Source organism: Vidua macroura, chromosome 3 (assembly GCF_024509145.1).
Source record: "Vidua macroura isolate BioBank_ID:100142 chromosome 3, ASM2450914v1, whole genome shotgun sequence".
NCBI classification, from domain to species: Eukaryota; Metazoa; Chordata; class Aves; order Passeriformes; family Viduidae; genus Vidua; species Vidua macroura.
In genome coordinates this window covers 83281719-83296475 of record NC_071573.1, presented here as the reverse complement: position 1 = coordinate 83296475, position 14757 = coordinate 83281719, and the positions used below count along the sequence as shown (strand labels likewise).

Below are 14757 nucleotides of genomic sequence, written 5' to 3'. Positions count from 1 at the left end.
TGGAGTAGTTAGTAACCTTGGTTTTTTCCTTATACTCTGGTCAAGGCTTGGAGATTTTGGATGACTTCCTCGAAGTCTTTCTTTGCTCTAGCCTCTCTTTGGTGGAGAAACCTGTTCTTCAATCTCTGCTACCTTTCAATTTAAATGGAATTTTACTATTTGTCTGCAGAATTGCTCTCAGCCACATTGCTCAACCTGATTTTCTGCTACAAACCACAAATGCTTCCACTCCAATGTTACTACTACTTGTCATTTTCACTTTGCTTCCAGAAAGAATAGCTTTAGACTGATTTGGATTTTCATGTAAAAGTGGTTACTTCTGACAATATCCAGTCCTTACTCACCAAGGGAACACAGGGGCAGCATTTTCAAGTCAGAAAGCACTTGGAGTGTTCTTCTGATGGACTGCAGAGTGGCTTTTTGCAGGCAAGCAACGGAGGGTGGAAATCAGCTTCTCCAAATGGAATTGTCCTTATTCTACACAGCCCTGCTGGAGGTTGAAGGCTAGGCCAGCCTCATCAAATGCTTTAGCAGGGAATATGGTGTAAACATCTGGACATTTAGTTGAGATCCCTTTTATCACATGGAGACTTGGCACATTAGTCAAGATATTTTCTTTGTCCTGTTCATGCAGAAAAGGCAGAACTTTGTTGGCTGCTGCATGGTCATATGAAGGTTAATTGCAAGGGATTTCCCCTCTTGAATTCTATATTCTGTGTTTTATTAATTGGAAAAGTGAGAAATGCCTTTTAAATAAAATTGAGGATTACTAAGAAAATAGAGCAGCTATGAGGCTGCAAACAGCTGCTCCCACAATGGCAACCACTGTTGAACTGTCATGCGTCTCACAGCACCTGGAGTCAGCAACACTGACACACATATCCCTTCCATGAAAGGTAGGAAACACAAGATTTGCAAGTGTGTGTTCAACTTCAAACCTCAGTGTCCAGCAGAGATTTGGATCAAAAGCATCATTTGAATGCCTGAACCCAAGGCAAGAAATAGACAAAAAGGCATGCTGCTTCTGTAATGAAAGACTGGAACAGAATGGGTTTAGGCACCTTTGGAGTTTACCTGCAGAGTCATGAAGAGGCTCCCAGGAGAAAACACCCAGAGGCAGGATTCACTGAGCCATTTCCACAGGAATATAGACATAGGGTGGACAGAAAGGACAGCCTCTCCTACTAAAAATTTCAGATGCTCCACCCTCCCAGAGGCAGAGTGCAGTGACCAGGCACAGCAATGGAGCAGAGAAGCAGGACAGCAAAATTCTCAGACCTCTTCAGAGAGAGTCAAAACTTTACTACCACATCCCTGAGCATCTTTTAAAATCTAGGTTCAACCAGTACACACTTTGCCAGTCACAGAGATGCTAAGCTCACACAGGACACTCTTCCCACCCTAAAACACTCTATGTGAATCTTGGAACAGGCTTTACGTATTTGTATTTCCCAGCACTGAGCAACATTTGCCCTACATTTCTTCTCTTTCACTGTGAACAAATGTGTGTGCTCACTCTCCCTGTCCCCCTGTGTGAACAGTTTTCTGAAGTAGATGCTGCTGCTCCAGTAGCACAAGGCCTTTAACTACCAGGTACCTCAGCAGGGCTCAAGTCAGCATCTTCTCCTCCATCCCCAAGTCACTCAGGGCAGCTTCCACACGGTCTTCCGAAGAGTGAGCATGGCTATCTAACTGTTTGCTTGTGCAGAAAGTTCAGAGCCTCAGCATAAACTTAGAAGGGTATTTTCCTGATGAACTAGCTTCTCAGCAAAATCCTCACATCACAACAGGGAGCTGGCAGTATTTGCTGCCCGTTGCTGAAGATGAAGGTATACTCCAACAGTGCGAGGACCAATTCCTGAACCTCCCTGCTCGCCAAGCCCCCTAACTTTGTAAAACTGACAGAAAACTCAACTCCCTGGAAATGCTGGAATACTCATTTGAAATCTCATTTTCCATTTCTCACACGTGTAAGAAGCCTAGTGAGAAAGAATTTGGGGTAAACAAAATTCAATCTAGGAGATCAAAAAGTGACTAATGAGAATTGGTGAAGCATTGCTTTATGTTACTTTCCTTGCTTTTTTTCACACCACATATGCAAAAAAAAATCATTAAATTTAAAATTATAGGCATTTCAAACAAATAATATCACATTTGAGAAAACTCCTCTTATCCTGTTTGTCTTTCATAATTTCTAGAACCATAGTATAGTAGTTCTCTTTTTTAGAGGCATGCAATTTCAAGGCAATTCTTTTGGATTTCTTCAAATTACTGAAAATGTTAGTTTTCCACTGCTTCAATTTGTATCTTCCTCCTGCCTACGACCAGTATAAGCACAAAGGGTCACGTGCTCTCTGTACTATCCAGTTAAGTAAGTAAGTCCTTATTACTTGAATAACTCTCTGAGGAATAGCAGGCAGATAAATCATGTAAGATTTTTCCGGTCTTTTAACAAACCCCATTTAAAATACACACACACAGCTTTAAAAGAACATTGATTACACTGTCCACCAGATGCTAGAGTAAGTTTTGTTTGCTTTTAAAGGAGTAAGAAAAATATTTGTGGAAAAAACCTAAACATTTTTTCTGACATTACATGAAAATAGTAATAATTATGCCTAACAGAGCTAGCTACAATGAAAATAAAGCTGCCTGTTAAAAAAACTGACAACCAATTGAAGCTTGTAATTTCAACCTTCATCAATTGCTTTCCTTGAGTGACTCATCAAATCAGTGTTATCTAAAAAGTCAATACTGAGAAAGAGGGTAAACCAATAAAAACTCCTTTCAGTCACACAATTGCTACCACTCTTGAGAACACAGTCAAGCGTTTTATTGTTTATACTCATTTTCATTTACACATAAGAGGAACAATCAATGCAGTTCTATCACAGCAGGTGGACCATATCCTGAAACTCTGCTGAATACGCATAGACCTGTCTTAAGGTCCAATCAGGAGGAAAAAGAAAAAAAAAACCCAAAAAAAACCCCAAAAGAAAAACTAAAAAACATAGGGGGGAAGTAGGGAGGCAAGAAATTTCATTAACATCAGTTAATTCATGATTCATGGGTATTTATTTTGCAGGTGAAATAGCTCTTCTGAAAGAGCAAACTGCTTCACTTCTTTACAAAATACACTAAATAATGTTAAGTACTTAGAGAATTCTAAATTTTGCAGTGGTTCATGCGGTAAGGGTGTGCAACCGACACAAAATGGAAAACATGGTTACAGCATCAAACTGCTACTCCTATTCCCAGCTGGTTTATGGAAAAGGTCATTGGACTTCTTGATTTCTGCTCTTATGGAGTAAAAGCAAGAAGTATTTCCTTTCTAAAGGCAACTATGAGGACAGACTACAGATATGCAGTGCAGTTGAACAGGTCTACAACTCTTGTTTCTAGAGCATTTGCATTTACTATTGTTTTGAAATACAAATATAAAACTTTTGCACACTGTCACTTCTCACACATGTTCAGCCGAAGGAGTCATTTACAGAATTTACTGTGATGCTCCTATTTGAAATGTGAGTTTGCTCTTGGCCTCGTGGGTGAAGGGAGCAACTCTTTCCACTGAAAGAAAGAAATTACAGGTGTGCAGAAGTACAGCTATGCTACCAACACAGACAGAGACAACTGTGCTCTTGTGCACACCCCTACAACCGGCCGGAGAACAAATTAGAAGTTAAGCCTGCAAAATAAATGGAGTTTACTCTCAAACTTTTTTTCTTCATTCCAGATGAATTATAGACCTTGATTCGAGGCTGCCCTCTTTTTTTTTTTTTATTTTTTTTTTTTTTTTTTTTTTTTTTGCAACTGATCTGCGTGCCTATTGGAACAGCATCTCTGCCAGAGTCATTACACTGAAACGCAGAGCTGAGCAGTTTGGTGGCAGAATGTATTGACGTTTTTGCAGCATCATGAGTCTGGCAACTGGGCTTGGGGTAGTTTCAAGCAGTGGGTCTTTACAATAGCAACTTGATTCTGCAGACAAAAAGCAAAAGATTGGCAGAATTATTAAAGTATCACAATAAAGGCATGTATGCATTCTGCAGAAAGTGGCGCTGAGTTTAGTGATGAGCAGGCAGCCAGTGCTGTAAAGAGGCGCGGAAAGGCAAAGCCCTTCCGCGTATGAGGAGAGACACCGAGGTGTCCAGGCTCCCACGGAGGCTAAGGGACAGCTTTCCCCTCGGGACGCCTGCTGGCAGCCGGCTCTGCTCCCGCAGGAGCGGCCGGAGCCGTGAGGAGGGCAGAAAGAAGTAGGGCTGGACTTTGTCAGTAGCCTTCATCTGGGGCGTATCCTACCTCCCTTCCTCGCCAAAAAAAAACCGAAAACAAAACCAAAAAAAAAACACCAACAAAAAACATCATGCCGCTGGTTCCGGGGCCGCATCGACTGCCTTCCAAGGGGGCTGCACGCCCGGCTGCACAGCGGTGCCTGCAGCTGCCGGCGGGGCCCGGGAGGCGGCACCGGGGATGCCGCCGCGGGCGGGGACCGGCCCGGCCGGGCGCTCTCCGGGGAGCTCGGCTGCGGGCTTGGAAAGGAAGCGCCGTTTAGCACTAATTGCCCGAAACACGGGCACTAGCATACGAAATGGCGGCAGATTGATTTAATAGGTGGAATTAAAAGCAGATTGCCGTGAGTCACTCCCTGCGATCTGGGGCGGGGGGGGGGGGTGGGGGCACACACGACGCGCGCACACACAGATTGTGAAATGTCAGGAGCGCGCAGCATCCCCAGCGCTCGCCGCCACTTGCGGAGGGTCTGAACACCAGCTCTTTGTGGGGTCGCACCCCCACCCCCCACCCATTTCCAATCCCTCCGCCTCCCCCCGAGCACGGCGGCTCTCCGGGCAGGGCGGGGTGCGCGGACCTACCTGTGGCGCCGGGCGCAGGCGTGCATGGGGGCTGCCCCGGGGAGCACATCGCATTCAACATTTCAGCCTGTGCATCGGAAACGTATGAGTTTGTGGAAAGCTTGTTTGAAGTCTTCGTTAGACATAGTATAGATGACGGGGTTGATGAGGGAGTTGAGATATCCAAGCCACGTGAAAAAGTCAAAGATGGCCATGTGGAACCAGCAAGCGTCCTTGCAAATAGGCATCACCAAGCTGATGATGAAAAAGGGCAGCCAACACACGATGAAGGCTCCTAAAATAATCCCTAAAGTCTTTGTAGCTTTCCGCTCTCTAGCGGCCGTCAACTTCTTTTTCTCCAGCAGGGCGTCCGAGACCTTCACCTTCACCTGGTTCATGTACACGGGGGAGCCCGTTTCGCTGGATCCCTCGGGAGCCTTGGAGTTTATGGACGTGACGGAAGAGGTCGACCCCGGGGAGTCTGTAATTAACTGTGCCCGCGTTAGTCTTTTACCTGCTTTCTTTGGCGTCTGCTTCAAAATCCGCGACCTGGCTTCCACGTAGATCCTCCCGTAGAGGGCTATGAGCAGCAGAGTGGGGAAATAGAAGGCTCCTACTGTGGAGTACACGGTGTACAGGACGTGGTCCGTGTTCACCACACAGTTAGATACTTCCTCGGCCTTCGCCTGCCGCCAAAACAAAGGGGGCATGGAGATGCAGATGGAGAAGATCCATACCAGTGCGATCATGCCCGCTGCCCGCTTGGGAGTCCGTTTCGTGGAGTATTCGACGGCGTCGGTGATCGCCCAGTAGCGGTCCAGTGCGATGACACAGAGGTGCAGGATGGACGCCGTGCAACAGGTAATGTCCGAGGACAGCCAGATATCGCAGACGATCTGACCCAGCGTCCACCTGCCGGTCACAGTGTACATGGTGCTGATGGGCATAACAAGGATGGAGACGAGCAGGTCGGTGACGGCCAACGAGGCGATCAGATAGTTGGCCGGCGTGTGGAGCTTCCTCGTTTGGTAGACCGTGGCGATGACAAAGGCGTTGGAAAGCACCGTGGCCAGGGTGACCAGCGCCAGGACGACAGCGAGCACGATCTTCCCGGAGAGGGGGGTGGCATCTTGGTAAATCACTTCCTCGGCGCTACAGTTTCGGTAAGAGTCGTTGGCGGAGCCCAACTGCGCCCGGCAGGGGCCGGCCGGCTCCATCCCTCCGCGGCCGCCGCCCCCGCAGACGGCGGGGCTCGGCGCGGCACGGCGGGGCCGCTACCCCGGCAGGACCCCGTCGACGCCGGGGGAGGGCTGCAGCATCGCCGCGCCGGCACCACCTCCCCGCCCGCCTGCCCGCCCTTCCGGGAGCTCCGAGCGGGCTCCGCGGAGCCTCACTCCCCACGGGCGAGGGAGCAGGGCAAACCGGGGGCCAGGCGCGCCCGCTCGCCCCGGCAGCTCATCGCCCCGCCGCCTGCCCGCGGAGCGCGGCGAGCCCCGGACATGGGGCTCCCGCCCCGGCCGCCCCTAAGCGCAGCCCCGCCGCCCGCGGCTCCACACCGTGTCTCGACGGACGCGGTGGCAGCGCCGCATGCCCGCGGGCGGCGGCCTCGTCCCCCGGGCTGCGGGCGCGACGACGGGGGCTGCGGGGGCAGCGGAGCCGCTCCGCCGGGCCGTGCCTTCACACGCAGCCCGCCGCACCAAGTTTGCAGCCGCCGCCGCGGGTGCGGGAGGAGCAGGAGGAGGAGGAGGGTCCGCGGGAGGCAGGGGGAGAGACCACCTCCCATTGCGCCCCGCCGCGGGCCATGCTGTCGAGGCCCGGCCTCCGCCCAGCCCTGGCAGCTCCGGGCAGGGGCCGGTGTGAGTGAGCAGCGAGCAGCCGCCGCCCCTTATATAGCGGGCGGCGCGGCTCCGCCGGCACCGAGCAACCGGTGCCGCTCTCGGGCGGGCTGCCCGCCCGCCTGCCCGCGGAGGAGGAGGAGCCGCCGCCGCCTCCCTTGGCCCTCCCTCCGGCACCCACGAGCCGCCCGACGCGGGGGGGGTTCAGCCCGCTCCGGCCCCGCGCACCGCCCCTCCGCCGGCCCCCCGCCCCGGCCCCTGCAGGCGTCGGGAGGAGCCCGAGCTCGTCCCCCACCCAGGCGAGGAGCGGCCCCTCCTCTTCCAGCCTGACGAGGGATGCCAGAGCACGGGCGGATGCGGGCGCTCCTTGGTCCTGCCGTTGTTCCCATCCTATCTTGCACCGTGCCCGCTACCCCGTCGGGCTGGGCGATGCCAGGCTCCCAAGGGAGCCCGGCGGGGCCGGGGTATACTGCCCGCCGCCACGTCCCTCGGCGGCGTTACAAGTGCTGCTCGGTGCCGGAGCTGGCCGTGCGGGAAGGGCCGGGGCGACCGAGACGGTGCGGGACAGGGGCGCAGCCGGAGCGGGCAGGCACCTCGGGACCGCCCGCCCTGAGCGCCGGGCGAGGGGCTGCGCAGCGCGGCAAGCCTCGCTGCAGTAGAGGTGCGCGGCCCACCGCATCACATCGCCTGCTTTACACTTCTAGTAATCCTGTGTCTTCTGGGCTCAGGCTTTCTTATCCATTTTTCTCCTTTTATATTTTTTCCCTTTATTTTTCTCGTGCGCTTCGAGGGGCACGCCCGCGGTTGAGCAGCCTTGATGTGCCCCACAGGCTCCTCCATTGCTCGGCAGGCGGGGACAGGAGCAGCGGGAGCGCGCGTTTGTCCAGGTCCTGCAGCTACTGCCAGCGTTTGTTCTCAGCAGCCGCAGGAAAGTTTTGCACACAAAGGGAGTGCGAGCTTGCTTTTTGCTGGGTCAGGATAATTCCAAGCTCGGTGAAATGCCTATGCTCCAGTCCCACTAAATCTCCCGAAATACGACGACAAATTAAGTTGAGACAAGCGTTTTCAGTCTGCAAGCATGTTTGTGCACATCTCCAAGTACTGCTACATGCTGAAGTTCCCTGTAAACTCTCAGCAGTTGCCTCTTGGACATCTCCTCCTGGCTGTTTTTCTCTGTGATGAAAAAGCAGACAGTTTCCGCGTGGCCCCGTCCTTTCTGGGCTGTTCTCAGCACCCCACACAGGGGCAGGCACTGCAGTGTTCTGCCTGGGACATCGAGCTTTTGGACAGGGTGAGAAACCACTGTCACCCTTCAGCAAGAGGGACTGACTCACCCAAGGGGATGCAGATCAAGGAAGTACCACAAGAGGAGGCTGGAGAGGATCCATTGTGGCTCAGAGGGGCTAGGAAACTCTTGGGAGAAAATCATTGAACTGAAGAAGATCCAGGGCTGCAAAAGTCAGAAAGTCCGAGGCCTGCAGTGACAGCCCCTTCCTCCCTGCTTTGACACAGGACAAGGTGCCCTGATCTTGAGATGTGCTAAGACCCACACGTCTCCTGAGATTAAAAAAAAAAAAAAAAAAAAAAAAAAAAAAAAAAAAAAAAAAACCAAAACAAAACAAAACAAAACAAAAAAAAAAAAAAACCAAAAAAAACCAAACAAACAAAAAAAACCACCAAAAAAAACAAAAAGTGGTGGTGCTTGGGATTTTGTAAAATCTGTCCCAGATCTTTAGTTCGACTCTCAAGAAGTGAGGTGGGGAAGATAGGATTAAAGAAAGTGTGGCAGTCAAGGTTTGCCTACATTCATTCAACTGACAGGAAGATAAAATGTCAATGAGCCTTTCTGTTTTCCCAAAAGGGCGTGGAGATAGGGTTTGGTCTGTTTCCATGTTTTTATTTTGTGGTGCCTCCTTGTGTTCAAGAAAGCACCACCTCCTTTTGGTGCCTGGCAATTGGTTGGAGTCTCTAGTCTTTACTGTATTAAAAACAATAAGAGCTGTCTGAATTCTTCCGATCTCTTTGATAGGCAAAGATTTTACAATCCTGGCTTCTAATACAGTGTGATATTGCTTTCACTTCTTCTCAGCATTTCTGGCTTAATTTAGTTGTGCTTAAGTTGGCAACTGCCCTCAAGCCTCTGTAACTCAACATTCTTCCCAAATAGGGCTACATATCTGAGAGGAATTTAAATTCAAAACACCAATAATAACAAGAGGAAAACCTAGCCTTTCATTCTGTTTTGGAACAGCTTGCCTCTTGTGCAAAGGCTCTTCTGCTAAAATTATAGCGCCTCCAAGGGCAATGTTCTAGACCTAGCCACTGCCATCAGCCATGGTGTAGTGTAGACAAGTATTATGTGAATGGGTAATGAGTTCTGGCCACCCTACTAATGTCACTGTTTATCCTCATTCTAAAATATTTGTGTTCTGTGCACAGCTTTTGCTGTTGTCCTTCTCCATTAATTCTGGGTCATTATTCATCAGTAATTATTGTTCATTGCTTCCCTCTTTGTCTTGCCAAGAAGATGATTTTTTTTTTTCCTCATTTGTTTTCTTCCGTTGTGCTTGCTGGTTTCTCACTCATTCCTGTAGCACTGCTGCGAGTCATCAGCAAAATGTTCACCCAGTGTGACAGGTCTAGCTGTGGTGACCTCAGCTCACCTGTCTTCCTGTAAGGACCACCTGGCCTTCCTGGGCAGTCTCAGTAAGCATTCCCCATGCTTCTCTCTGAGGCTTCAGACTTGGGTTATGAAGAGCTGCAGGAAGAAAGTAAAGCCAGCTTCCTAACAGTGGTCCGTGTCATGGTGCTGCACATCACTGCTGGAAGGGTGTGCAAAAAACATGTTCCCACCCAGGCACTGGAACTGCTGCTTTCTTCAGGCTGTGCATGCTGCTTCCAAGGATTTGTGTCACAACAAGGGGTGCTCAGGTTTTAGAAGACTGCTCTTCCTCTCTGCTCTGCCAGGCTGCACATAGTCCCCTGTCACAACTGGACTCCCAAGGGCCAAGGCTTGATGAAAGCACCAGATTCTACCTAGATCATCAATAAGTACTGGAGTCTTGGAGTGCCAGTCAGACACGTATTGTGTATCATATGTATTGTCACATGAACGATCATATCTCACTGCTGGGCTGTCGCCCAGAATCTTGCATTTCATTGTTTATTTTCTCCTCTCCTAACTGGATCTGAAAAGATGCTTATGAGAAGAGATCTTATTTCCTGAAGCTTTTGGCTTCTGTGCAGAGGCAGGCATAAAATTAATTTCTTTCTGCTGCCATAAGACTGTTAATACTTCTTATATCCAGATTCTGATGTACTAAAATACCCAAATATAGAAACTGCAATGAAAACTGAGACTATTATTGGTTTATTGCTTCACAGACTGCCTATGTATGGCATAAATATCTTATAAATAAATTAGAGGGAGAAGATAAACACATAGAAACAAACCTAAGTACAGAAAAGTTCTTATTGTACAGTCAGATCTGTCCTGGCCACAGATAATGTTGTATGGGTTTTGGCTCTTGTATCTTAGGTATATTTGAACATGGAGCTCAGTGCACAATATAAACTTCACCTCTGCTCTTGACTCAGCTGGTAGGTTGTGTGTAATGGCATCTGTAGCCTCCTGCACTGTGATGAGATTCATACTCATATTTTAAATAATGAAATTCTGAGTCCTTCTGTTAGCAAAGATAACCTTCACTATGTAAATCAACACAGTGGTATTTTGTTGAGTTTGCCAACAGGCAAATAACACTAATGTCTGTGTGAAGTTTCTCAGTGTTAACTTTGAAATATAGCTAAGGCCATTTAAATGCCATCACTTTTAAGTCACTAGTCAAAATAAAATCATCCAGCTTGAGTTACTGAAACTTAATTATAAGGAACAGCTGGGCCTAGTTTTGATTTTTACTCTTAGGACCCAAACAAAGAAACAAGCACATGGGCTCAGAAGGCACAAATAAACACTGAGTTTCTCAACCCATACTGGTCAGGCACAGTTGCTGAAAAATGCACTCAATCACTTTGGAATGATCCAAAGATCATTCACTTACCCTGAGTAGGCAACTGAGGTCAAGCAAAAACAATTCCTCCAGTCCTCTCTTACAGTGTCTCTAGCAGTTAATCTCCATTCATTGCACTGATCCTCACACATTTCAGTTCATCGAGGTAGAAGTTGAGGTTGGTGTCTGTTCCTCATTCATCTACAAGGAATTTGATTTTTAACAATGTTCCTGGAGATACTGCAAAGGAAACCACTTCAATCCTGCCCCATCACCTCTCCTTGAACACTGGCCATAATTCTCCTGCTTTGTCACAAATCAGAAGAATTGACTGCTTGTGTGAAAAGGGCTGTAGTTTCAGCCTGAGGTTGCTGGAGCCTCTAATTCACACTAAAATCAGTGCAAAAGCCTGTTTTGGTGCCAGAGGATCTGGCTCAGTGATCATCCCTCCAGTTCAAGCTGTCTCCAGTTATATACCTGAAGGGATTTTTTTACCTACCTTCTATAATATGGGTGGATTATGACCTGCTATAAAATTCATTCATATCCATTGGGGAATGATCTGTGGAAAATAGCCATGACAGCATGACATAAAGGTACAGCTGTCTAGGAATAAAAGTCAATGGCATAACCTTTAGCACCTGTTCAGCATTGAGGGAAAGTACAATGGGAAAGTACAATGCATTCATGCTTTGTAGGGATTCAGATGAAAAAAAGGTCTAATTTTCTCATCTGCTCAGATCTGGCAGAAGATAAATTCTCTGCTTTCAGATATGGACCTATATCAGTTTTAAAGCACTGTCCCACTTCAGTATGTTCCAGTCTTTCTGTCTGATTTAGAGAATGGAATCTCTAAAGGTCTCCTTTCAGGATCCAGAGTTGATTTCAAAGGGGTCCTAAATATCAAGTTTTCAGAAATAAAACACTGAGTTTTGTGTTTAAAAAGAAAAGTCTGCAGACATTTTAAAGCAACAAGCTATGAATGCATAAAGCTTGATGGAAACTTGTGCAATGCAGTGAATCACTGCAAAGAAGTAAAACTGCTGAAAATTAAGAATCAAATATTTTCCTTGTGAAATTATCATGTCAGCATTGATTTAAGGGGAGCTACAAAGATTCCTTCCTATTAGAGATCTGCTTCTTCTGCATGGCTAATTAATATTTATCTAGGAAAGAAGGTAACATATGCTAAGCCCACTGCCACTATTTATAAGCACGCTCTAGTCTTTGTTCCCGGAGGTAATCAGAAGCTAGGAGCTTTTGCTGGCATGCAGATTTGGGCTGCTAATTTAATAAAATGCATCATCCATTAATTTGAGTCCTTTTAGGATGTTTACTAGTTGACAGTTTCTTTTGCAGTATGAGACTTAATTGCAAAATTTAGTTGTCTGTTTGTTGCATCCTGGGCTGGGTCCAGTTAGGGATTTTAATAATGTTAGTTAGCCAGTTCTGTGTACCCCCATGTTCCCCCCGTGATGGTTCTCTCCGGGTCACTCACCACTGGAGCATTCCCATGTCAGTCTTGTAACCACCCCCTGTTCATTCCTGAGAGTTCCGTGCCAGTCACCCCATCCCTGCAATTCCATTCGTCCCGGAGCCCTGTATCCACCCTTGTCGTGTTCCCATTGGTTGCCATGGTCCACGTCACTCCCCTGTTGCCTGTCCCCATTGGGCGAGGGGGCTTCCGCCCCTGTCTGTCCGCCCCCTATAAAACTCCATGTGCCCCTTTGTTTTGTTGCCATCTCGTCCACGCGGGCACTGGGAGCGGACGCCGCTCTCCACTGCGGCGGCCACGCGGCAATAAACCCTCTCCAGCCACGCAGGGCAGGGTGTGCCATTCCTTTGCCTCTTTACCTCCTCCCAGCACCAGTTACAGAGCGCGGCCAGCCCACGCCGGTGCGCTAAGTGCCAGAGCGCCCGGACCACGCGGCAACCCTGGTCTGGCCAAGAGGCAGAGCCTAGCCGGGCTCCCCAGAGCTGCCTGGGACTGGGGAGAAGAACGCAACGCCTCATCTGTTCTGCTTAGCGAGAGGCTTATGGAGAGATGCTTCTTAGAACCTGCTGAAATTCAGGAACAGAAGCAGTTTTGAAGTCCAGAAAGGTCTTGTAGGCCTACTTTCATCAGCAGATTAGTGTAGCAAGACTAAAGCAGTAGTGAATGATCATAGCATCATCCAAATACCAGAGCTTTGCAAGGTCAGGAGGCCCTTTGAGAGATTCAGGGTGTGTATAGTTACTCTCAGCAGCACTTTGCAAGGTAGAGCATAGCAGAAGATCTCATTCTGGTTACAAGGGACAGTTTCTGTAAACCAATTAAATCCAACATAATCTGATCTTGGAGGGAGGCTGTTATGAAACTGATGGTTTACATGTTGCAAAGTGTGAAATCCATTAGTGAATCTACTAAAAAACAATTGAGTCAGCAAGGGCCATCAGTATCCACCAGTGCTTTATGGGTAGCTCTTTAGGGAAGAAAACAAAGGCCCAGAAGAGGTAGGTAATTAAAATGGTGTCACTTGAGGCTTCTTCCAAACACAAGGTATTCATGCATCCCACTACTTGGAGCAGAATGTGTCTCATCTAGCTTTTGTCAAAGTAACCAAGTAGAACTACAGAGCCAGATCAGCAGCCTGGATCAGCATTGTCCCAGATGTACATATTTTCATATATCTTTTCGTATTTCCCAGTCTTTTCATTATCCAAAGATTGTTTAACTAACCATCCTAATAGAAGCTGTGAAAGTGTATGTCTTTACATCTCATGATTAGAGTTATTTATTGGGGAAGGGACTACTTAACTGTAAAAGATAGGTGGGATCTTTATCAAATTTTAAAGGGTATGTCGTAATTCTCATTACAGGAAGAAGTCAGTTTTAAAGGATTCAGATGTCAGGTAGAACATGCCCATAAAGAGGTTTTGAGTTGATCCAAAAAATACCTTGGCCTCTAGATGTAGCCTTTAAAATGTTAATGTATTTTTTAAAAGTTGAGATGTGGACTTTTTCTTATTTGCCAGATGGTCATGTCTGTGTTTGTGGAATCAGAATCAGATAATTTAATTTTGTAGCTTTTAAATTCCAGTTGTGAATTTCATGGATTTCTGTTTCTTTCCTTAGGCAAATCCTACTATGTCCCTTCCCCAATTCTTACTCTCCATAGTACCATGCAGCTCTGCAAAGGTACACACTGGGTGCACAGTTCATCTTTTTAAGAGCAAACCAAGGCTTCCATACCTAAGCAATCTGCTTCTTTACAATTACTATAAAAATATGCATCTATTGTTAAAAAATGAACAAATAAAACAAAACAAACAACAAGAAAAAGCAGTCTGCAGCTCACTCCGGGTTTTTCTTGGTTTTCTAATTATTCTCAAACATTTCTGGAATTGGCACAGATCTGTCTCCACATCCCCATTAAAGTTCATGACTTTCATCCTAATAATGAACTTTCTCCCCCTCGTTTCAAAACTGCTTTACTGCCTTCTCCATATCTTGCTCCTGCAGTTTAGAACACATCTGCATGGGAGCCTGACCTTCTGTGCCCTCGCTCTGCTCCCACTCCTGTCCTTGGGAGGGAGGAGGGAGAATATCCTTGCGTGTCCCGTCAAGACCCATAGCCTCTGTCATGTTTAAAACAGAGTCCTCAATCCTAGGGGATTTCTACACTCCAAAACCATAAACCCCCACCTAAGAGTCTAGAAAATACTCAGGTGAAGTTATCTCATTGCCCAAGTTGCCTCTGCTTAAGAGCAGCTTGAAGCTAGGGAGGTTTAGTTGCTAAAACTGCCATCCTGGTTTCTACAATGTTTCAGCTATGTTTTTCTGATCTTGGAGGTTGTATTATACCTACCTAAAATACTACCACACAATTTCATAGCCTGCTGTTGTGGCAATGACCCTCTTCTCTCTTCATCCCTTCTTTGTGCATCCTTTTGCTTATCTCATTCCTCCATGAATACCTCACTAACAAGCACATTTTCTTTACATGACTTTCAAAGCCTTTGGTAGTTCATCTACTTCTCATCACATATTCAGGTTAATTACTGCCTCCCACTAGCTTC

At 47.5% G+C, this 14757-nt stretch overlaps 1 protein-coding gene and 2 long non-coding RNA genes across 3 annotated transcripts; 1 reads left to right on the top strand and 2 right to left on the bottom strand.

Annotated features, from left to right (window-relative positions):
• Positions 1 to 2811: 2811 nt before the first annotated feature.
• HTR1B (5-hydroxytryptamine receptor 1B) lies at positions 2812 to 6350 on the bottom strand. Its single transcript, XM_053974440.1, has 2 exons — positions 4875 to 6350; positions 2812 to 3981 (listed from the first exon to the last, which is right to left on the bottom strand). Exon 1 carries the CDS (start codon positions 6068 to 6070, stop codon positions 4937 to 4939), a length of 1134 nt encoding a protein of 377 aa, XP_053830415.1. The 5' UTR covers positions 6071 to 6350; the 3' UTR covers positions 2812 to 3981; positions 4875 to 4936.
• Positions 6351 to 7457: 1107 nt separating this feature from the next.
• Positions 7458 to 12267, bottom strand: LOC128805303 (uncharacterized). The gene is made up of 6 exons (XR_008436372.1): positions 12197 to 12267; positions 10750 to 10899; positions 9542 to 9724; positions 9352 to 9446; positions 8023 to 8245; positions 7458 to 7861 (listed from the first exon to the last, which is right to left on the bottom strand). It is a non-coding gene; the product is annotated as an uncharacterized LOC128805303 (long non-coding RNA).
• Positions 12268 to 12544: 277 nt separating this feature from the next.
• LOC128805536 (uncharacterized) lies at positions 12545 to 13981 on the top strand. Its single transcript, XR_008436476.1, has 3 exons — positions 12545 to 12921; positions 13558 to 13590; positions 13814 to 13981. It is a non-coding gene; the product is annotated as an uncharacterized LOC128805536 (long non-coding RNA).
• Positions 13982 to 14757: the final 776 nt, after the last annotated feature.